We start from the raw sequence: 22,364 nt of genomic DNA, 5'->3' as shown, positions 1-22,364 counted from the left end.
GGTAGCAAAAAGTCCAGAACTTCCTTTTTTGGTGACTTCTGTTTACTTTATGAAGTAGGAGGTGGGGTCATCTGCTGAGGGTCAAGGATTAGATGAAGAAGGGGGATTGAGGAGAAGGGACGTTAGAAATGGCTGTTGTGGAGCATGGGAGAGGGGGCTGTCGGGAAGGCACAGAAGGGTTGTGGATCAGAACGGAAGACCTGGTAGAAGCTGGGAACCATGAGTTTATAGTGGCACAAATCTGTGAGGTTGAACAGTTTTCTCCCGCAGTGTTTAGTTGCCTGGGCACAGGCATAGAAAAGATGGACAGTTGGGCTGATTCGAGGTTGGGACGTTGCCAGGCAGATGCGACAATCCTGGGAATTGAGGCTATTGGTCAAAGGTGGCAAAATGACCACGAGGTCTGATCTGAGCTGAGTGAAGAGTATGAAAGGCAAGTCCCCTATGAGCCAAGCTCTAGAGAAACTGGAACATTTGGAAAGGTTGATAGAAAAGAGACTGAGGATGAGCAGAGAGAGACAGACCCAAGATGGGACAGAAAGGCAGATTTGGGACGGTTGAGCCCATTGAATTGCCTATGCTGTACCAGGGGGTGATGCGAACGGCAGGCTGAGCCGGAATTTTTAAGGAGGAGGGCCTAGAGGGCGGTCGTAGCGAGAATAGAGGCCGGCCCTAGTTAGGGGGCGTGGCCAGGCTCAAATCATGAGCAAGGGGGCGGGACCGAGGCAACTGGGTCCCAGCGCCGCTGTGGCTGTGGCTGCTTCAGCGACGACTCCCGCCTCTCCACCCCCCTTCTCCAGGCTCCTTCCCGCCCGCCACCGCAGAGACCCAGGCCGAGGCTGGGGAGGACGGTGGAGCCGGGCCTAGACTGTTTCCTGCCCCCGCTGCTGGAGCATCGTCTGGAGACATTGGCTGAGGGAGAGCCCCGCAGCCCGAGCGCGCGGCACACAGGCGCGCCCCCCCGCCACCGCCATCCTCTCCTCCCTCCCTCCCCTTCCCTCTCCTTTCCTCCCCTCCGCCCCCTAGCCTCCGCTGCGGCGGGAGGAAGAACCCTTTCCGACCAGCCAAGAGAGCCTAGATCGATTCCCATTTGGGGAGAGAGAAGAGACCCTGAACTCGGAACAGACCGGCCACTCGCCCCTGGGCCACGGAAGTGGCTCACTGCTCGCGAGAGAGCCCACGCCGAGCGCTACCCCCCGACCCTCACTCAGCCGCTGCCGCATAGACAGCGCTCCCCAGAGGGCCCCCGGCCCCGCCGAACCCACTCCCTGCGCGGGGCCGGGGCCGGCGATGCCTGGCACCGCCGCGGCGGTGGCCGCGGCTACTGCTGGTACTGCCACCGCTGCCACGGCTGCTGGCCCGGGCCCGGGCTGGGGGCTAGAGTCTCCGCAGTGGGGCTGAGCCCGCAGCCCCGCCCCCCGAGCCTGAGGCCGCTGCTCCGCCGGGCGCCGGGCCTCCTCCGCCCGTGCCTCCGCCCCAGGAGCTGGAGCCAAGCGGGGAGCCCGGGCCCCGCGCCCAGGCCCGGACCATGCACGGCCACCGAGCCCCGGGGGGCGCCGGGCCTTCAGAGCCCGAACACCCAACCGCGAACTCCCCCGGCGCCGCGTCACCGGCCTATGCTGACTCGGACCCTGGAGCCTCGGAACCCGGACTGCCGGTGCCCAGGGGCTCAGGCTCGGCTCTCGGCAGCCTCTTGGATCCCCAGTTTGCCGGACCCTCGGACACCAGCCTGGGCGTCGCTCCAGGCCCCCGGGTCTTGCCCTGCGGCCCCAGTCCACAGCACCACCGGGCCCTACGCTTCTCCTACCACCTGGAGGGCTCGCAGCCCCGGCCTGGTGAGTGATTGAGAGAGAATGGGAGCCCCAGCCGTGGGCCTGGGAGCGGGTTCTTGTTCTCAGGGCCGGCTCGCTCACCACAGCCCTTCGACTCTTCTCAACCTCCAACCCCTTCCCTCGCTCCTCGGCCTTCTAATTCTTTCAACCCCAGTCCCACCCCCACCCTCAACTCCCGCCTCCTCTCTGTCCGCTGTGCCCTTTCAACCATTGCGACCCCCTTCTCTTCTATCTGCTGAGGCTAATGGGAGAGGGAGCACTCTAAGAAAAAAGGGTAGGATTGAAAGGCAGGAAGGGGGATTTGGTTGGAGGAACCGGGGCTTGTTTGGGGGAATGGGAGAAAAGGAGTCTCCCATTTGCCAAGCACCTACGTTGTGCCAGGCACCGGGCTGGATGCTTTACATGGGTTTTTATTTCATCTTCAGGAGCCTCCTGTGAAGTGGATATCATTAGCCCCATTTTGTAGGTGAGGAAACTGAGGCTCAGAGAAGTTTAGTAACCTGTCCAAGGTCACACAGCTAGTATGGAGACAGGATTCCAAAACAGATCTGTTTGAGTCCAAAGTCTATGGTCTTTCTGCTTCCCCAAACTGAGCTTGGAGACCATGAAAGTAATGCCAAGCCTTCTGCTTATGTGATTTTCTCCTGTACTATTCAGCAGCTCTGGAGTATGAGTGGAAAAAAAAAAGAGGGATGGTGGATTGATCCAAGGTTGGGGTTTTGCCAGTGTGTATGGCAGGAGGACAAGGGAAGGAGGGAGTGAAAGGTGCTGATGAGAGAGAAAGGTGGTCTTAAGAGGTGGACCTTGGAGATCAAGTTGGAGGGAAGGGCTGGAGGTGGTGATAGGTAGGGAGATAGCAGAAAGGTGGTGATGGTTGGAGGGGGCGGTGCAAAAGCCAGTTGTAGCAGAGCTGGAGAGGTGCAGGACTACAAGATTGGTTGTGAGAAGTCAGGATGCTTGAACTTGGATTTGCAGATTGGAGTGGCTCTAGGTCAAGCTGGGACCACTGACCACTGCCTGGAGAGGCCTTCATGCTGCAAAGACCTGAGTGTCTGAGGAGTCCAGCGGGGCCTCCTCTATCTGGGAACATACCATGTGGACCTGAGCCCAGGAGCCATGGAGGAAGAACAGTGCCTTCCACTAGGCAACAATGAAGGAGCTGTTGAGCCTCTGGGACCTCCCAGGGCCCACATCCCAGGCTCCTCAGATTTAGGGGACTGTGGACCAGCACCAAGTAGCATTAGCAAAGCATATAAGTATGAGCAACTTGTGTCCCTTGCTGCTCTTGTGACCTTGAGCTAGTCGTGGAACCTCAGGGGCTCCCTCCAAATGGGCTGGAGATAAATCAGCTAACAATAGGCCTTTAACACCCTGCCTGCATGTTGCTCCTGCTGACTTTCCAAACTCCCCTTGACAGACACTGTGTGGAGCAGGTTACTCACCCACTTTATTGCAGCACCTTCTTTCAGATTCCAAAACATGCCACAAGCACTCCCACCTCAGGGCTTTTGCATCTGCTTTTCCCTCTGCCTGGCAGCTCTTCCCCCAGCTCTCCACCTGGCTTGTTTCTTACCCTTCAGGTCTCAGCTCAAATGTCAACTCCTCTGAGAGACCTTCCCTGATCACTTTAGGTAGGGGCCCTTGTGGGTGTCCATCGAAGTTGCCAGTGCACTTCCATCCTTGCACTTGGTACATATGCAGTTATCTTATTCTATGTGTCTATTTATTTATTGCCTGTCTTCCTCAACTAGAATGTGAGCTCCATGAGGGCAAGGGGATTGTATCTGTTCTGTTCATCATTGGATCCCCAGCAACTGGCATAGTGGCTAGCATACAATAGATGCTTAATAAATCCTTGTTGAACAAATGCCTAAACAGATACAAAGGGGCCACATAGTAGGAGCTCAGTAACTATTTGTCTAAGAGAAGGACAACTGAACTCTTGCCCTCCAGATACTCTTGGTATGGGAGTCAGTAGCTGGGCAGCATCTGGGCCCCTGGTCTCTGGCCTCTGATCAATACGCAGCAGTGATTCTTCCCACTCCACCAGTCCTTCCAAATTACAATCACAATACCCATCATGAATCACTCCCCTCCTCCCCACAAAAAGCAGCACAAATTTCCTACACTCTTTTTTCCCAATGAAGTCCCTGCCTTAGTAGTTTAGTTCAGTTGCTCAGTCGTGTCCAACTCTTTGCAACCCCATGGACTGCAGCATGTCAGGCTTCCCTGTTCATCACCAACTCCTGGAGCTTGTGCAAACTCCTGTCCATCGAGTCTGTGATGCCATCCAACCATCTCATCCTCTCATCCCCTTCTCCTCCTGCCTTCAATCTTTCCCAGCATCAGGGTCTTTTCTAATGAGTCAGTTGTTTGCATTAGGTGGCCAAAGTATTGGAGCTTCAGCATCAGTCCTTCCAATGAATATTCAGGGCTGATTTCTTTTAGGACTGACAAACAGTATTAAAAGGCCTTAGTCATTGGTGGGTGTCTTTTTCTATTTTTTCACTTCAAGATGAGAAGTGGGAATAAGAAAGGTGTCAGGGAAGGACCTGACCTCTCATTCAACCATTCCTCACTAACTCACTGTAGGACCCTGGGTGAGTGACTTTCCTTCTTTGAGCCTCAAATTTCCTCATTTATAGAATGCCATGAGGAGTCTATGAGATAGTGGTTGCAAAGCCTGCAGAATGAAATAAAATTTAAAAAAAGAAAAACCTTCTGAAGTGGAGGCGGAGGAATTACTCAGGCCCTGGCAAGACAAGCACTGAGCCATGTGATTCACAGCAGCATGGGGCGTGAGAGCCCTCCTCCCCCACTGCCTGGCCAACCCAGGAGTAGGCACAAGTGACTTGCTTCTTTCTCTACAGGACTCGCCTATAATTGGCCCAAAGAGGGCAGGGTTGGTGATTGTAGGGTGTGTGTGTGTGTGTGTGTGTGTGTGTGTGAGAGAGAGAGAGAGAGAGTCTTAAGTTTCAATTAAAGGGTTGAAACATTTTTAGTCCATATGTTAACATTTCTGTGTGCCTCCTGGCTTCCTCCCTCAGACTGCTGAAGCCTTTATAGAATCACCATCCTTAGGAGCCAGCGGTCCATCCTGGTGGTATATGTGTGCGGGGGGGTGCTTTTTAAAATAATATATTAATATCTTATCCATGGGAAAGCTTTGAATTGCTTCAAAGTGCTTTGTCTTTTAGTTACCCTGATTCCTATCCAGGGGTTGGATGATTGTTTTTATGCCCATTTCCCAGGTTAATAAAATGTGAGGCCTTATTGGGTTACTGAGATAACCTCTCTGAGATACAAGAGAGTGCTTTGAGAGAGTCAGAAAGGAGTTCCCAGGTATAGGTTTGTTCATAGAGATTTGGGAAGAACCCTACCCTCTTCCTCAGCTTTGGGAATATCTTTCTAGATGCTGGTTGGGAGATAGCTTGGGACTTGACCTTAGCTCAGTTGAAAGGGTTGCAAAGCATTAAAGCCTGGTGTTAAACTGGGTAGTGGAAGGACTGAGTTGAGGGAGGCAGCAAGAGGGGCTGGCTTCTCCTGATTTGGAGCCTAGGGCATCATCTGACACACTAAGAGTTAGAATTGGAGCTGGAAAGGTCCCTTGTCACAATCTGGTCCTGGATTTCCTAAACTAGATGAAAATCAGAATCCCTTGTTGACTTTGAAAAAGTAAATGTGATTTCCAGACTCTACCTCAGAGCTCCAGAATCTTGGGGTTGCAACCCAGGAATCAATTATGAAAACTCCCCAGGTGATTCTGATATATAGCCTAGAATGGGCACCATTCTTGAGCTGGGACCATGGAGACTCTGAGAAGCAGTTTAGCTGTGATCCTACAGTGAGTCAGTATCATTAGGATACCACATCAGCCTCTACTCTGACGTTGTTTTCCCAGGGCCCTTTTTTGGCCACCTCACCATAACTTCCAACCCTGAAGGGAGGCATGGGATCTAAGCTAAAGGGAGTGAGTCAACCTCTCACCCATATAAGCACAGACACTGGGAGCCTCAGTTTACCCTTTATGCCCAGCTCTTGTGAATGGCTGCCATTTGGCCATTCAAGTTGGAAGGCAGTTACAGTTCTGGGACTCTGGGACAGAGGAAACCTTGGTATCAGCAGCATCCAGCACAAGGCCTGGCCCAAAGGAAGGGCTCTAGAAGGGTGTCAGCAAGGTTTTCAGAGCTGGGAGGAACATGGAGGCAGTTCAGGTAGGAAGTTCAGTATGAGCAAAGGCACTGAGACATGAGGCATCCTGGCACAGGGGCTGACATTGGGAGAAGCAGAAAGATAAGGCTGGTGAAGGAACTTTATCCTGATGGCAAAGGGGAATTTTGATGTGCTCAGATATGGGTGTTTAAGAATTCTCCATGGCTGTATGTGGAAGAGTGGATGGTAGGACCCCACAAGAGTGGGGTCGGAGACAGGCAGGTAGAGATTGCAGTCATCCAAGCAAGAGGTGATGATAGTTTGGATTAGAGAAATGGCAGGTGCAGAAGGTAAGATCTGAGAGGTATTTTGGTGCTAACATGGACAGATCTTGGATGTAGAGGCTGAGGAAGAGAGAAAAGTCCAGGATGTTTCTGAGTTGTTTTCTGAAATCAACTACAGTGACCTGGTAGATAGTGGTGGGGCCACCTACTTGCAAGAGAAGGGGCAGGTTTGAGGGAAGATACTGAGGTACATTTGAAACCTGTTGCATTTGAGAGTCCTGGAGGGACACCTGGGTGGATGTGGCCAACAGGCATTTGGATGTAGGGTTGGAAAGCTCTGAAGAGAGTTCTAGGCCAGAGATGTTTGGGCATTTTTCCACCACCAATGAGTACCACCAGCCACACAGCAGCTCATGGGGAGAGTGTACATGGTTCTGGGGGCCAGTCCCATCCTTGAAGACATAGATAGTGAGGTCAGCAGAGTCACCTTCTGGTGAATCATTCATTACTTGCCCAAAATTTGCCTTAGAAATGCCATTTGGGATAGGGGGAGGAGCAGTTTTTAAAGTATATTTGCATAAAGCTGAGATCCATTTCACATATACCCAGGGTATTGGCTGTTGCACAGAATGAAGGGAGTATTCCTGAAAAGCAAACCAAACATTAGTAAATTCCTGTGACTCCCTCCATGTTTTCCCTGCTGAGGGCATCCTGAGAGGCCTTAGAGGAAGGTTGCTCATGGAAAGAAGAGAGGACTCCTGAAAGGAGGGGGCAGTGGGCTCTGCTGGTGGTTTTTGGAGATCAGCAGTTTGAGATTCCAGAGGAGTGTCTGAGAAAGGACCCAGATTTAGTTCCTAGTCACCTGGGACCTCCCAAACAAATACAACAAAGGTAGCTACAAAAAGGACTAAAAGAATTGAAGTCTCCAATTGCAGATGGTTGGCGCCCCCATTCCTCCACCCTTTCAGGTTCCTCTGCCTCTAGGGGACGGCCTGGCTGGGGCTACTTGGTCCTTCAAGGGTGAGTGGTAGCTAACAGTGCCCCAGACAGATGCCAGCCATGGCTTTCTGGAGGCCAGTTAGCTAAATGCCTTAGGCAGATGTGGAGCTGGCCAGACACTGTCTGGGTGTGGCTAGGACCTGTCTGGAAAGAGGACAGGAAGTGTAGTCTCCTGATGCCCAGCCTGGAAGAGTTAACTGCCCTCAACTGTAGAGAGCAGTCTTCCCTGGAATAGTGAGTCCAGCCTCTCCAGGGTCCAATACCCAGTTCCTTGGACCTGGAAGGCATGACGTCTCCAAAAGATACCACAACACAGAGGACTGGAGACAGGGATGAGGCTAGCAGCAGAAGGAACTCAGCACTCCTAATTCACTGTGCCCTCAGGCTTCCCTTCCCACCACAACGCCTTCATTTCCCCATATGTAACAAGGAGGACCTGTTCATCACATTTGTCTGGTATATAATAGGGCATCAATAAGTTCTTGGTAAGCAGATAAAGCAGAGTGAAAGAGAGGAGGGAGGAGGACATTTCTTTATTTAACAAATGTTTATTGAGTACCTACTTTTTGCTTGGCCCTCTGAGTTGCTGGCTGGACAACAAGGCAGGCTCAGTCCCTGTCCTCGTGGAGCTCCTTTCTAGCAGGGAAGACATGACAGGTAATTCCAAGCACAGATGCTGCAGTAACAGATGAGGAGGGGGCAGGCAGGTAAAAGAGAGGACACTTGAGCTGAGATCTGAAGGATAAATAGGAGTCCAGAGGTAAGGAGAAGCAGAAAAGCTGTTCAGGCCCACGAGAATGACATGTGCCAAAGCCCCAGGCAGAGGAGAGCACTTTCGAGGAACAGACAAGAGGCCTTTGTGCCTGGAGGGTGGGGGTGGGGAAGTATTCTCTAGCTGGGCCTTACTTGTCCCTGCACTCAGTTTTGGAGTTCACTCCAGAGGCAATGGGAGCCCACCACCAGGCTGCAAAAATTGAAGGGGATTGTGTTTTCATAAGCTGGTTGTGGTGTGGAGAATACCTCAGGAGGACCCTGAGGATGGGAGGGAAACCGATTAGGAGGCTGGACTGGGAAAAATAGCCTATGGATTCCTGCCCTCCAAAGAAGTTGAGTCTACAGGACTTGGGGTCTGGCTGGACTCAAGTGAGTTGAAGGAGCAGGAGGAGTCTCAAAGAAAGCCAAATCTCTGGCTTTGGGAACTGGGTGGCTGGAGGTGCAGTTCCTGGGGTGGGGAAGCAGGAGGAGGAGCCACTAGGAGCTGGGGTAGAGCTGGGGTTTAGAATGCACTGAGTGTGAGGAGCCTGGAAAAGGGGCATCTGTGTGGCAGTGCCCAGTCAGTGTCAACTGTGTCCATCTGGGCCCCAGACTAAGGACGGGAGGGTGAGGGGCACAGGTGTGTGGCTGAGGCCCAAAGAGGGAACTGAAGGCTTTTCCCATTGCTGTTGCTGGCAGCTTTCAGCCCTCAGAGGCACTTCCACTGAGAAGGGGTTAAGTCAGGGAGGGAGGGCTCCTGAAGAAAGCGGGAAGGGCGGGACTGGCAGCACAGCCCCAAGAAGCTCAAGCTGGCACAGAAGCTCTTCTGCCTGGGCCTTCTAGGCCCTTGCCACCTCCCACGCTGCTGCCTTCAACTTCACCTTCACCTTCCCTGCTCCCCCTTCTGCAGTTTCCCTGCTCGCCTAGACTGGGCCTCCCTGCCTAATGCGTTCCAGGTGTAGCCACGGCCCCCTCCCCCACCGGGGACACAGGGGAGGGGGGCAGGGAAGGTGCTGGGCTCTTTCACACTGCATCTCTTTGGGAGTTCAGGACTTTGAGTCTCCAGACAGCTTCTGTCTCCGGAGAACCCCTTTCTCCCATGTCCCTGGCAGGGGCAGGCAGTGGTGAGAGCCCCCTCCCCAGCTCTGCCACTTTCTACTTTCATGTGATCCTGAGCAAATCACCTCACCCCTCTGAACGTCAGTTTTCTCATATACAAAATGGAGTTAGCATCCTCACCTCCTAGGGTGGTTAGGATTAAATGCCACAAGTAGAGCACATTGTAGCCATGTTCAACAAGTGGCCCTGGTCTGCCCTTTTTGTCCCCTTTGCCTCTCTGGGCCTGCATCTCTCAGTGTCACTGTCTCTCTTCTGACTCGCCCCACCCCTTTTTTCCTGACTCCCTCTCTAGCTGTCCGAATTTCTGGGTCTCTGTAGTTTTCCTGTCTTTGTCCCGGTCTCTCTCTGTCTTTTTCCCCTCATGATTTCTCTGTGTCACGAAATCTCAATTTTGACTGGGTCTCGGGGAAGTGGGGAGGAGGGATGGGTAAGTGTTGGGGGCTCTGGGGTCACACACAGCAGGGGTCAGAGGGGCCATTCCCCAGTGGCTTTGTCCTCAAGGGGAGGGAAATCCCAGCCAGCGTGGCAGCCCCAGCACCGGGTAATTACTGCCCCCAGTGCTCCCAGCTGCAGCTCCACTCCCTTCCCTTCCTGTCCTCTTAAGTCCCCAGCCCCTCCCTGGGGGTGGAGCTACCACTCCCAGCCTTCTCTGGCCTCAGGTCCAGAGACGCTGGGAGGAGTTGGTTAGGCCCTCACAGTAATCAAGAAACTAGAAGAGAGATAGGCTGTCTGTGCTCCCTTATGGCTGTTGTGTGTGTGTGTGTGTATGTATGCACATGAGGGCACATGTGCCTGGCTGCCTAACTGTTTTTGTCTCCATGGGTCTGTTTTGTGTATATCTTAATATTCTTGTTATTATGTATTTCCATGTGTATATTATATACCCATGTGTGTCTGTGTGTGTCTCTAGGTCTGTATATGTTAAGTGTTCCTTTATTCTTGTTTTGTGTCACCTTGGCTCTGTCTGAACCCTTGAGCCTTTTCCAGTTGTTTCTGTATGTGGGTCTCTCTGTATGTAGACTGTGTGTATGTGTTTCTGTACTAGTGCCTATCTCTGCGTGGCCCCTATGGGTCTGGATCTTGGTAGCAGTGGTTGGTAGAGGAGGAGAGCGCCTGCCTGTCTTGTGGCCTTTTCGGCCCCTTCCTTCTATTTCCTATTCTTACAAACCCAGGATTCTATTCACTGTGCCCTTCAAACACATGCTTTACCGCCCCACCCCTAGTATCCAAACTTTTGCTCAGTTTTCTTCCCTTGCCTGCAGGACTGTGCCCAGTCCATCTATACATGAAAAAACACTTCCTGGACGACTGAACTCAAAACCCGTTTCCTTTAGAAAGTTCTCTTCCCTCCCCCTCTCCTCAATGTGATTTCTTCCCCAATTCAGCAGACATTGAGTGAGGATGTGCTCTGTGACTCTGGACACAAACACACTTGGGATCCAATCTCAGTTCAACCACTTCCTCAAGCAAGTTATTTTGTTTCTCTGTGCCTCAGTTTCCTCATCTGTAAAATGGAGCTAAAAGCATACAGAGAATACAGAACTAAAAAGCATCTTGATGAAAGTGAAAGAGGAGAGTGAAAAAGTTGGCTTAAAGCTCAACATTCAGAAAACGAAGATCATGGCATCTGGTCCCATCACTTCATGGGAAATAGATGGGGAAACAGTGGAAACAGTGTCAGACTTTATTTTGGGCTCCAAAATCACTGCAGATGATGACTGCAGCCATGAAATTAAAAGACGCTTACTCCTTGGAAGGAAAGTTATGACCAACCTAGGTAGCATATTCAAAAGCAGAGACATTAATTTGCCAACAAAGGTCCGTCTAGTCAAGGCTATGGTTTTTCCTGTGGTCATGTATGGATGTGAGAGTTGGACTGTGAAGAAGGCTGAGCACCAAAGAATTGATGCTTTTGAACTGTGGAGTTGGAGAAGACTCTTGAGAGTCCCTTGGACTGCAAGGAGATCCAACCAGTCCATTCTGAAGGAGATCAGCCCTGGGATTTCTTTGGAAGGAATGATGCTAAAGCTGAAACTCCAATACTTTGGTCACCTCATGTGAAGAGTTGACTCATTGGAAAAGACTCTGATGCTGGGAGGGATTGGGGGCAGGAAGAGAAGGGGACAACAGAGGATGATATGGCTGGATGGCATCACTGACTCGATGGACGTGAGTCTGAGTGAACTCCAGGAGTTGGTGATGGACAGGGAGGCTTGGTGTGCTGCGATTCATGGGGTCACAAAGAGTCAGACATGACTGAGCGACTGAACTGAACTGAGCATACAGAGTTGTTAGGACAGTGCCATATAGGAAACAATGCCTGGAGCAGAGTAGGAGCTCAACAAACAGTTGAATCCTCATACCTTATATCCTCCATAAAAAAGTAAGCACCTTGAGTTCCAGAGAGTTCTAAAAGTTCTTGCAATCTCCTGCTTTTTTCACCAGGCATCCTAAACAGGGCAGAAGACAAGACAGAACAAAAGGCAGATTCCAGTTCAGGGAACTGCTGACAAGTATTGCATGAGCCAGCTCTCTGAAACTCCTCAGGTCCCTAGGAGACTGGGCCCTTCCAGAGGGTGGAGGAGAGACTCCAAAGCTGCTGCCCCAGGGCCATAGCATGTCAGATAGGGCAGGAAGTAAACAGCAGATGTGGAAGGGGCCTTAAGGACCATCCAACTCAGATATTGCAAAGTGGTGGCCCACAAGTTGAATCTAACTCACAAATTTCATTTGACCTACTCAGTGTTTTTAAAATTAGAAAATTTCACACAAAATCTGGATTTCTGATTTTCTTGAAATATTGGAAGACCTGAAAATGTAAGGGCCCTGTTACTGCAAGGTGACAATTAGATAAAGGGGAGAAGCTGCTGTCCCTGCTTTAAGTGAGGCATATGCTCTCTAGTTTACCACCACCCTCACCATCCTTATTGTTGTCCCATTTTACAGAAAGGTTCTCACTTTACACAAGGATCCTCACTTTACACAAGAATCCACACTTTACAAAAGGAATCTCATTTTACAAAAGAGTTCCTCCATTTTACAGAACAGTCTTGTATTTCGTCAGATTCCATTTACAGATGTCATGCATTTCACAAAAGGGTCTTTATAGAACGCTCCTCACTTTATAGAATGTCACTCCACTTTGAGGAAACCTTCTCCACATTGCAGAAATGGAATATTGCAAAGAAATTGAAGAAATTTTTTTCCTTTTTTATCAAAGAGACCTCCATTTTACAGAATGTTTCTCCAGTTTTCAAAAGGGAACACTCTAGGAAGCTCCTTACTTGCCAGAATGGCTCCTACTTTCCTAAAATGCCTTCACTCTGCAGAAGATGCCTCCATTTTTCTGCAGAGTCCTTATGTTCACAAGACCAGTCTACTTCAAGGAAGGACTCTGAGCTAGCCACAGGGTTCCTATAGACAGCTCCCCCTGCACTTCTCATACTTGACAGAACTTTGTGTTGAAACTTTCAGAGAGAACATCTGCCAGGCCAAACAAGTTTGGCTGCAAAAGCAGAGCAGTGCAGCTGGGCTGGACCTCACATTCAAGGGGCTGGTGGAAAGAGGTGGGGCAGCTACCCCACCTTTATCCTCTGCTTTTTTCTCAAGCTGAGGGGCTCCCCTTCCCCACCCCCAACAGAGCTGGCTTCCCAAAGGACACTTTCTTATTTGCTGTTCTTTTCCACTCCCTCTTCTTTCCCCACCCCACCCCACCCCCAGGAATTCAGCTGTCTCAGGGGCCTATCTCACACCCTAGAGAGGCAGGGATCTGGAGGTTGCTGAGAGAAACATGCACTGGGGGTCAGGAGGCCTGAGTGCCAGGGCTGGCTTCTGCCCACAGTAGCATCTCACCAGTTCCTACAATGAGAAGCACACACATACTCTCCCCATTTTGCAGATGGGGAAATTGGGGTCCAGAGTTGTGAAGCAATCCCCCAGGTCACCAGGGAGTTAATGGCTGAGTTCCAGTCTGCAGCCCTATTAGCTGTCTTGAGATTAAGCCAAGGCTACATCTGGGAGAAGGGAGAGGGGGTGCTGCTGGCCAGGGAAGGGGAGAACTGGGAGCTGAAATTCCCAGAAAGAGGTGAGGGTCCAGTTCCAGTGGAAAAGTCCTTGTCCTCAAACTCAGCTATGGGGTAGACCTGCTCTGCCAGTAAGCCCAGAAGCACATGCTCAGGGCACCTGCCAATCAGTGCCGTGAAGCTACCAGAAACAATTTCTGGAGTGATTTTGCTATTTCAGTACCAATAAGTTGTCATGAGAAAATTCCAAACTCTGTTATACTTCTTGAAACTTACGATTGCATTTGGTTTCTATATTTTAATTGAATTTGAATGGAGGATGGGGTACCATTGTCTTTTCTCTGCCACTCTGTCTCTAGTAGAAATCCTGCCCTGATCTGAGGAACTGTCAGAGAGTGGGGCTGGATTCTGTGTTCATCTGTGACTGGGTTTGCACATGTTTCTCAGTATGTTGATAGCTTTGTGTTGGGTTGCAGCCTGTGGCCCCTGGGTTTATATATCTGTGTGCATAGTTTTGTTTCTTTGTGGATGTGCAGTTCTATTGGCTTTCAAGTTCAAGCCACATTGCTGGGGGGCTGGGGGCACTATGTGCTTTCCCTTCTTTGTCTCATGGACTCTTCAAAACCAGGGGGCTGTGATTGTTATCCTATTTTCCACACAAGGAAACTGAGGCTCAGATAGATGGAGAGGCTTGCCCAGGGTCACACAGTTAGTAAGTGAGGGTGTTAGGATTTAACTGAGGTCTGTGTTACTCTTGAGCCAGATATTCCTAGTGAAGGCTTCACAACATCTTAATCCATGCAGGTTGGTCAGCAAGTGTGATCAAGCCACCCTTCTTTGGAATAGTCAAGTACCACAGGTTTTTAAATTGTTGACTTTTTTTTTTTTTTTTTTTTTTAGTAAATAAGACCAGATTCAAGGTTATACCTGAAATAATGTCACTGTCATGAGCATTCAGGCACCCACTGAAGGGAAATTGGGTAGAACCCACAGCTTGCCTCATGCCACCTCAGAGGCCTGGCTTCTCCTCATTTATTAGAATCCCTTCTTGACTAGAGCTTTTGGAACTCACCCCAAAAAAGTAGATTTGAATTTCAAATGTACAACAAAAATTTTTTAGTATAGCATAATACACTTTGGGGCTTCCCTGGTGGCTCAGTGGTAAAGAACCCACCTGCCAATGCAGGAGACGCAAGTTCTATCCCTGGGTTGGGAAGATCCCCTGGAGAAGGAAATGAGAACCCACTCCAGTATTCTTGCCTGGAAAATCCCATGGACAGAGGACCCTGGTGGACTACAGTCCATGGTGGTCGCTAAAAAGTCAGAAACGACTTAGCGACTAAAACAATAAACAACAGCAACAAATACATTTTTAAGTATGCATGACATATGCTTATACTAAGAAATTATTCATTGCTTATCTGAAAGTCAGACGTAACCAAGCATCCTGTATTTTATCTGGCCATCCTGTCCCTGGCCTCTCCCTCCCTTGAGCTTCCCCAGTCCCGACAGGCTGACCCCCTTGCACTTCCTGAGCCGAACTTAGCTTTTCCTGAATGAGAGTCTCTTGTCTTTGAGATTGGGAGCTCCCTGAGGGTCAGGATCAAGATTGCCCTTCGGCCTGCTGAGGGCCTGTTGGAGGGTTTGCCCCACCCCACAGCAGAGCAGGGGCTGCACCTAGGCATCCTAGGGTGCCCAGGGCATGTTTCCCATTAGCAACCAGAGATGTCTGAGCATAAGTATGTGTGCACACCCTGTGCTGCACACGTTGCATGTGGACCTGTGAGCAGCTCTGTGGTTCTCAATGGGTCTTTGCAATTTTCCTCACTGTCCCCCCACTCAGACCAGGGACCAAACCTGTGACCCCTGCAGTGAAAGCCTTTGGTCAAGTGACTTTCTATGGGGGCGTGCCCTTTGTGGCCTCTGTTCTAATGGGTACTGGGGGCTCTGGTAAACCCAGTGGTCAAGGGACAGTGCTGGTAGAAGACCTTGTCAGGTGTGTGGGTGTGGGTGCAAGTGTGAGAGAGAATATTATGGATTATCAACCATAAAAAATGGACTGGAAGATTCCCCTGGCAGTCCAGTGGTTAAAACTCCACTTCCACTGCAAGGTGCACAGGTGGGTTTTTTTTTTATTATTAATTTTAATTGGAGGATAATTGCTTTACAATATTGTGTTGGTTTCTGCCACACATCAACATGAATCAGCCACAGGTATATATAATGTCCCTTTCCTCTTAAACCTCCCTCCCACCTCCCACCCTTGGTTGTCACAGAGCACCGGGTTGAATTTGCTGCATCATACAGCAAATTCCCACTGGTTATCTATTTTACATATGGTAATGCTTTCAATATGTTTCAATGCTACTCTCTCAATAAAGGGGTGCAGGTCTCAACCCTGGTCAGGGAACTAAGATCCCATATGTCAAGCAGCTTGGCCCAAAAAAATTAATTTAATTTAAAAAATGGACTGGAGAAAATCAATGCAGGACTTAAGGGGGTGGGGATGGGATGGGGCAGTGGGAAGAGCTCTGGTATCTAGGGCAGGGGAAGACCTCCCCTGGGAGCTCCCTGAAGGCAGAGATAGAATTTTCACCTTCTCCAGCACCTAGTCTACTAGGATCAGAGCAGGGCTCAGAAGTATTCGGGAGACTAAACTAAGCCAAGGGAAGCCAGAGAGTTCAGCATGGTCGTGAGGGGCCATAGAGAACTAGCTGGGAAGCTTCTATTTTCCCCATGGGCAATGGGGAGTTCATGGCAGGTTCTTATGCAGATAAGTGGTATGACTTGAGCTGGAGGTCCGTTAGCCACTTACAGGGAGCAACACGTGGAGCCATGGGGGACACTAAGGGGAAACATAGGAGGAGACAGGAAAATGTAGGCAGAGGAACATGGAGGGAACACTGCAATAGGAAAGAGAGGGATCTTCTATCTTCTTCCCTCAGTGGAGCCCTGCCTGGTTCTTGGCCAGGCTCAGGCTCCTGAATTGAAACCCTGTTGTCATAATCTGTGGGCAGGCTTGGGGGTGTTGTTCTCACCAGCTGCACTGGCTCCTGACTTTCTGAAGCACTGGGGCACACCTCTGCCCCTGTAGGTTCCCCTCTTTCCCAGCTACCTCTTGGAAAGCAGAGTTAAGAAGTCTGGTCTCAGATCAGTCTGCTGCAAGTCTGTCACTGACTTGCTTTGTGACCTTGGGCAAGTCACTGCTCCTCTCACTGCCTTCGTCTCTTTGCTAGAATCTGCCCCTCTCACCTAGGAATCCAGGGTGTCCCTGAATATATCAGTCCCATTCTGCAGGGCTGCCTGCAAGGAGACAGAGAGAAAGGAGAGGCAAGCTCACCTGTGAGCTCCCAGGTGAAGTGGGTGGGAAGGGAGCAGAGAGTGAGCCAGAGCAGGGCCACAGAGGGTGGCATGGTTACCCTATCCCCAGGACAAACAGTGGAGAGAGAGAGAGGGGTCCTAACTAGAGAGGGGCTTGACCACCCTGGATGGACTGGGTAGGGAGGGCTTACCCAGGGAGGCCTGCCTTCTTTGAGGTATGGAGACAAGGCCAGGTGAGTGCCTCCAGGCCCAAGGAGGCAGACAAAAGGTACCTGCTGGGACCCTGGCACCCGTGTGTGTTACCCTGAGAGGGGTCTGCATGGTGGGGTGTCTGGCTTTGCTCTGTGGATCTCTGGACCTCTCAGCTGTTCTCTCTCTGTCTTTCACTTTCTCTGGCCATGTGGTCTCTCAAAGTATGTCTCTGTATGTGCCGCCCTCAAGGTGATTCATCCTCATCAACCCCATGCCCAGGGGGAGGGCAGGGCAGGACCAGGCCAGGATATGCTGAGCAGAGCAGGGTAAGCAGCCCAGCTGAGCTGAGAGGAGCACCTCCTCCCTCCCAGCCAGGGCCCTGCCTGCTATGGGAAAGGAAGTGAGGAAACTGCACCCAAAGCCAGGTACTGAGTGGGGGAGGGGGGCTCAGCCCAGGGCCTAGGGCACCTTGTTCCTTCAGGGCTGGGAGGGGACCATGGCCTGAGACCCCCGGGTCTTTGTGACTGGATTGTGGCCTGATGGAGTCAGAGACCCTGGGAACCTGTTGGAACCCTGTAGGTTGGGCTACTCCCTCCCTCCAGGACTAGGAGACCTGAAATTTCCTGCTCCTCTTTTTGCCTGTGACCCAGTAGAGTATTTCTGTGTTGTAGCTGTATGTTTTTGCAACAGAGGCTGCATGTGACACCATGACTATATAGACCAGGAGGCAAATGTCGTGTGTATACCTCAGCCCCTAAGACCCAGGGGCTCCACGGACATGTTTGTTTCATGAGTATGACATAGTAAGTTACGCCATGTGTGATTGTGTGTCTGTGATTTTGGGTACATGGTGGCAGGTGACTTTGTATTGTTTAGTCATTGTGCAAGGTTGTGTATGACATGGTATAATAACCCCCGATGGCTATAGTCTTGTGACTGTGTGAACCATTTGCAGGTGTAAACCTGTAACACCATATCCTGGTGTGTATGACACTGTGGCCCTGAGATTGTGAGATACGGTGTAAATGGCACTGTATATCTTTGTGACTCAGTGGAACCATATTTGAGGAGTATATAAGTGGGTATACGATGGTAAGTGGTTAGGTGATTGTTATATGAGCCTATGTGTGAAATTGTAGATTTGCCACTGTGTGACTTATGTCTTTGTGACTGTGCATGGCCATGTTTGACAGTGCATGTAATACTGTGAGGGTGTATGATAATATGTGAAGCTGTGACTGTGGATCTTTGTGACTATGTGTGACCAGGCTTTCAGAAGCGTTTTGGCACGATTGGATGTTTGAATTTTGTGTCCCCAAAGTTCAGTGAAACAGTGTGAATAACACCTGTGTCTCTGTGACTGAGTGAACCCATTTGTGACTGGTCACGTATGAAACTGTGACACAGGGTAACAGACTCTCGGTGGCTATGAGAGGTCATGTGACTGTGGCATGGCAAAATTGGCACCATGTGTGGGTGTGAGTTCTGGGGGCTCTTGGCTGCCACTCCCTCTCTTGTCCTGACACCTATTTGCTGCATCCTTCCCTACACGATGGTCTTTCATAGCTCTCTTCTGCCCACAGGCTGGTCACCCAGCTCATCAAACTGCCATCCGGGGCTTGCCCTCTCTACTCTGCTTCCTCCCTGACTTCTCTATCATCTGAGACCTGCCACACACAGATCCCTGCCACACTCTTTGCCTTATAATGTGTCATCTCTGGGTGCAGAGGTCCCCTCACACCTCCCAGACTGAATCTTCTCACCTCAGGGTGACCATCATCTCCCCCAGGACCAAAGACAGAGGTGGGTTTAGGGACCCCACAGTGAAGGAAGAGGGACAATGCAGAAAGGCCTCACTTTACTGAATTTTTTTGCCTGGTGTCCTAAAGATGTTCCTGTAACCTGAACTCTGTGTGCTGGCTGTGTGTGGGTGTGTGTAGGTGTGGAAATAGAGGAGGATAGTACAGATTAGTGAGAAGCTTGGATTTTAAGAAGCAAAACTTTTATTCATGAAATATAATTTCATTATTTTCAGCTATATAAAATTGTAGAAAAGGGAGTCCAGATATCCTCAGGAACTGAAGAGAAAATGTGAAGAACGGTTTAGGCTCAGCATCTCACTATGACTATATAAAAAACGGTGCAAGCATGTACACAAACCGTAGGCTTCTCGTGCCTGCCCCCAGCCTGGTTAAACTCCCTAGTAATGATGCCTGCTGACATACAAGAAATCAATGTACTAACCACAAAGAACTCTTGTCTATTAATGAAAACAGCTAGCCACAACCCTGGGCCTGGCTCCCCATCTGACTGCTGGAGTAAAGGTTTCCCAGAAAGACAATGTAGCCAGGAGAGGGGTTCAGAGGAACTCGATACCACAGGTACCTGCTAAGACATACAACTTTCCAGTCTCCTTTGGGATAATCAGTTGCTTAACACACAGTTTCTCCCTTTCTGCAGGGATGCACCAGGGAAACCGGATCTTGGTTAAAAGTTTGTCCCTTGACCCTGGCCAGGGCCTTGAGCCTCATCCAGAAGGTCCCCAGCGACTTCGCTCAGACCCAGGCCCCCCCACTGAAACCCCCAGCCAGCGTCCTTCGCCACTGAAGCGGGCACCGGGCCCAAAGCCACAGGGTAAGTGGTTCCAGAGAGGGGATAAAGAAATGTCCCAGGAGAGGGGACAGAGGAAGGGAAAGGTTTGCCAGTGGCCAAGGAGAAGGCTTGTTAGAAGGACAGGAAGCACCACAGTCTAGGAGCAGAGGGCTATGACCTAAAGCTAATGAGCACATACTGGCATCTCACCTCAGGCCAGTTCTGTGCCTGTCTCAGGCAAAGGTGCAGACCGGGGGTTTGTGGAGGGGCTTGTGGCCTGGCTGCAACAGCCAACTTCAAACTCAGCCTATTGGGATCTCCCCTCTTTATCCCATCCATCTCTCTAGTCCCCCCGAAGCCCAGCTACCTGCAGATGCCCCGGATGCCCCCACCACCTGAGCCCATCCCACCCCCACCATCACGCCCACTGCCTGCAGACCCCCGAGTAGCCAAGGGCCTGGCCTCCAGGACAGAGGCCAGCCCCAGTTCTGCAGCAGTATCCTCACTGATTGAGAAATTTGAAAGGTGAGTCCAGCTCCCAGGGGACCCTGTGGGGGGAGGGTGGGCCTGGAATAGAAAGGACAGTTGTAAGACAGGCCTCTCAGTCAAGCTCATGCCCTGCCTCCATGTGTGTCTACCACCCACCTCAGAGAGCCTGTGATTGTTGCCTCGGATAGGCCAGCCCCTGGCCCCAGCCCAAGTCCCACAGAGCCAGCCATGTTGCCACAGCCACCCCCACAGCCACCAGTGCCCCAGCTCCCCGAGGGCGAGGCATCCCGCTGCCTGTTCCTGCTGGCTCCTGGGCCCCGGGATGGCGAGAAGGTACCCAATCGGGACAGCGGCATTGACAGCATCAGCTCACCATCCAACAGCGAGGAGACCTGCTTCATCAGTGATGACGGGCCCCCTAGCCACGGCCTCTGCCCTGGGCCCCCTGCCCTGGCCAGTGTCCCTGTTGCCTTGGCCGACCCCCACCGGCCCAGCTCCCAGGAGGTTGATAGTGACCTGGAGGAGGAGGACGACGAGGAGGAGGATGAGAAGGACAGAGAAGTCCCAGCACCCCTGGTGGAGAGACAGGAGTCCGTGGAGGTATTGACCCACGTTCACTGAGAGGCAGGACTGTGTGGAGAAACCAGAAGCCTGGGTTTTACACTTGATTCTTTCCCCAGCTCAGTATTTCTCAAAATAGGGCATTGTTTCCACTTGGAATGTTTGGCTTCCCTGGTTCCCTGGTACTAAATATCAGTAGCAGACCTGTACCGTGTCCCTGCATCACTGTAACTACAAAAATGACCATTCACAGTTCCAAGTGCCCATGAGGAAAATTGTACCCTCATCTGAGAACCACCAGCTGGGCCTCAGTTTTTCCATCTTAAAGATGGGCATTCTGGTTGGGGATCTTTAGAGTCCTGCTCCAGCTGGACAATCCCCAGATTCAGTAGCTATGTGAGGTTGGGCAAGTCTCTGCTGCCCCACCATAATGTTAGTTTCCTTATTTGTAAAATGGGAAGTCACATCCAGAGAGACTTCCAGACAGCTGGCCTCTGGAAGGGCACAAGAACTTAGAGCCCCCTAGGAGCCTGAGGCTGTGGGACAAAAGCTCTTGGCAGCAGGAATCCCTTTCTGTGCCCCAGCAGCCTAACACTGCTTCTGAGGTATCCTTGCACTTAATTAGGTCGTAGCCAGAATACCTGTGTCACCAGAACCCAGCTCAGATGTGGGAGCCAAGGTCTGGGACTCAGCAAATGTGTGTCCAGTAAACAGGCAAGAAGGCCAACAGGCAATGAGTTTTATACACTTTTATTCTTTTGGGTTTTCCTCGCACCCCAGGTACTCAGCAAGCCTTTACTGACAATGAACTGAGTGGGTGAATAACTAACATTTATAGTCTACTTAATCCATAGCGTGCTATGTTTCACTTACATTAAATCATTTAGTTGACTAAATTAAAAATGGACTTAGGTCCTATTATTATCTGTATATGTAGATGAAGAAACTTAAATACAGAACATTTATACAACTTATTCAAGCTAGTAAATGGCAGAGCTACAATTTGAACCTAGCTAGGAAGTCTGACTTTCTAGCCCACACCTTACCCACTACACTATGCAGAGTGAATAGAGGGAGCAGGTGGCCTGGTGAATGAGTGGCTGAATGAGAAGTACACAGTATCAGAATTGAGGGGTGGCCTTTATGACACACAGGGGAGTTGGAGTGAAGCTGTGGGGCTTATGGCTTCAGGGATGGGAGGTACAGTTATCTTTAAGTGGCATTAGGTATAGAGCAGCATTTATGGTATTCTGAGAATTCTAGGGGTTTGGGTGAAGGTTAGGGTACAGGATGATAGACCAGCAGTTGCCTCTTCTCTCTTCAGTTGACTGTGCAGCAGAAGGTGTTCCACATTGCCAATGAACTCCTGCAAACTGAGAAGGCTTATGTTTCCAGGCTCCATCTCCTGGATCAGGTGAATGGTCCTGCAAGGGCACCAGGGCACCAGGATCTGGTAGGTGGGTGCCAAAGAGGAAGTGAGAGGGCCTGAGCCTAACCCTATCAGTGGGGCCAGAATCTAGAGGTGGTAAGGCTCCTCTCTGACCTTGACCCCCATCCTGTCCCCCTAAAGCCAACTCTGATTCATCACCCTAAGCTTGATCTTTGTATCAACCCTCATTCCTAAGCCCTAACTACAACTCTAATCCAGATCCTGAATTAACCTGGCTGTGAACCAGACTCTGACCCTCATTCTAAACCTGGCCCTATTCCTGACCCCCAAATCCACTAGAATCCCTAGGGGTAGGAATTTTTGTCTGTTCACTGCCTGGCACACAGTAGACACTCAAAAATATTTGTTAAATGAATGGATCTAATTCCAACCTTCTCTCTGACCCTGAGTCAAATTCTTACCTTGACCTTGATCCTGACTTAATTGTTCCAATGTCTACCTCTAGATCCTAACCTTGACAACCTGAAATCAACCCCACACACAAGCCTCACTCCATTCCCTCACTCCTCAGTATCAAGATCAGTGCTGATCCCAAAGCTCCATAGAGCTGCCCACAAACACTGCCCTCACCTGCAAGCTGCTCCTTTCCCAGCCAAGC

At 50.7% G+C, this 22,364-nt stretch overlaps 1 protein-coding gene across 2 annotated transcripts in view; it reads left to right on the top strand.

Annotated features, from left to right (window-relative positions):
- Nucleotides 1-716: 716 nt before the first annotated feature.
- The window catches only part of FGD1 (FYVE, RhoGEF and PH domain containing 1), a 38,300-nt gene continuing 16,652 nt past the window's right edge, over nucleotides 717-22,364 (top strand). The window contains exons 1-5 of one of the 2 annotated variants that reach the window (XM_070783437.1): nucleotides 717-1,835; nucleotides 19,135-19,308; nucleotides 19,614-19,791; nucleotides 20,139-20,355; nucleotides 21,641-21,730. In XM_070783437.1, coding sequence (XP_070639538.1) covers nucleotides 1,529-1,835; nucleotides 19,135-19,308; nucleotides 19,614-19,791; nucleotides 20,139-20,355; nucleotides 21,641-21,730 — 966 coding nt within the window. In that variant the 5' untranslated portion in view covers nucleotides 717-1,528. Of the gene's footprint in view, nucleotides 1,836-19,134; nucleotides 19,309-19,613; nucleotides 19,792-19,916; nucleotides 20,356-21,640; nucleotides 21,731-22,364 lie in introns of both variants that reach the window. The other variant, XM_070783436.1, reaches the window with a different exon arrangement.

Source organism: Bos indicus, chromosome X, assembly GCF_029378745.1.
Source record: "Bos indicus isolate NIAB-ARS_2022 breed Sahiwal x Tharparkar chromosome X, NIAB-ARS_B.indTharparkar_mat_pri_1.0, whole genome shotgun sequence".
NCBI lineage: Eukaryota > Metazoa > Chordata > Mammalia > Artiodactyla > Bovidae > Bos > Bos indicus.
Note: the sequence above shows the minus strand (reverse complement) of the source record. Positions and strands in the feature narration are given on the sequence as shown.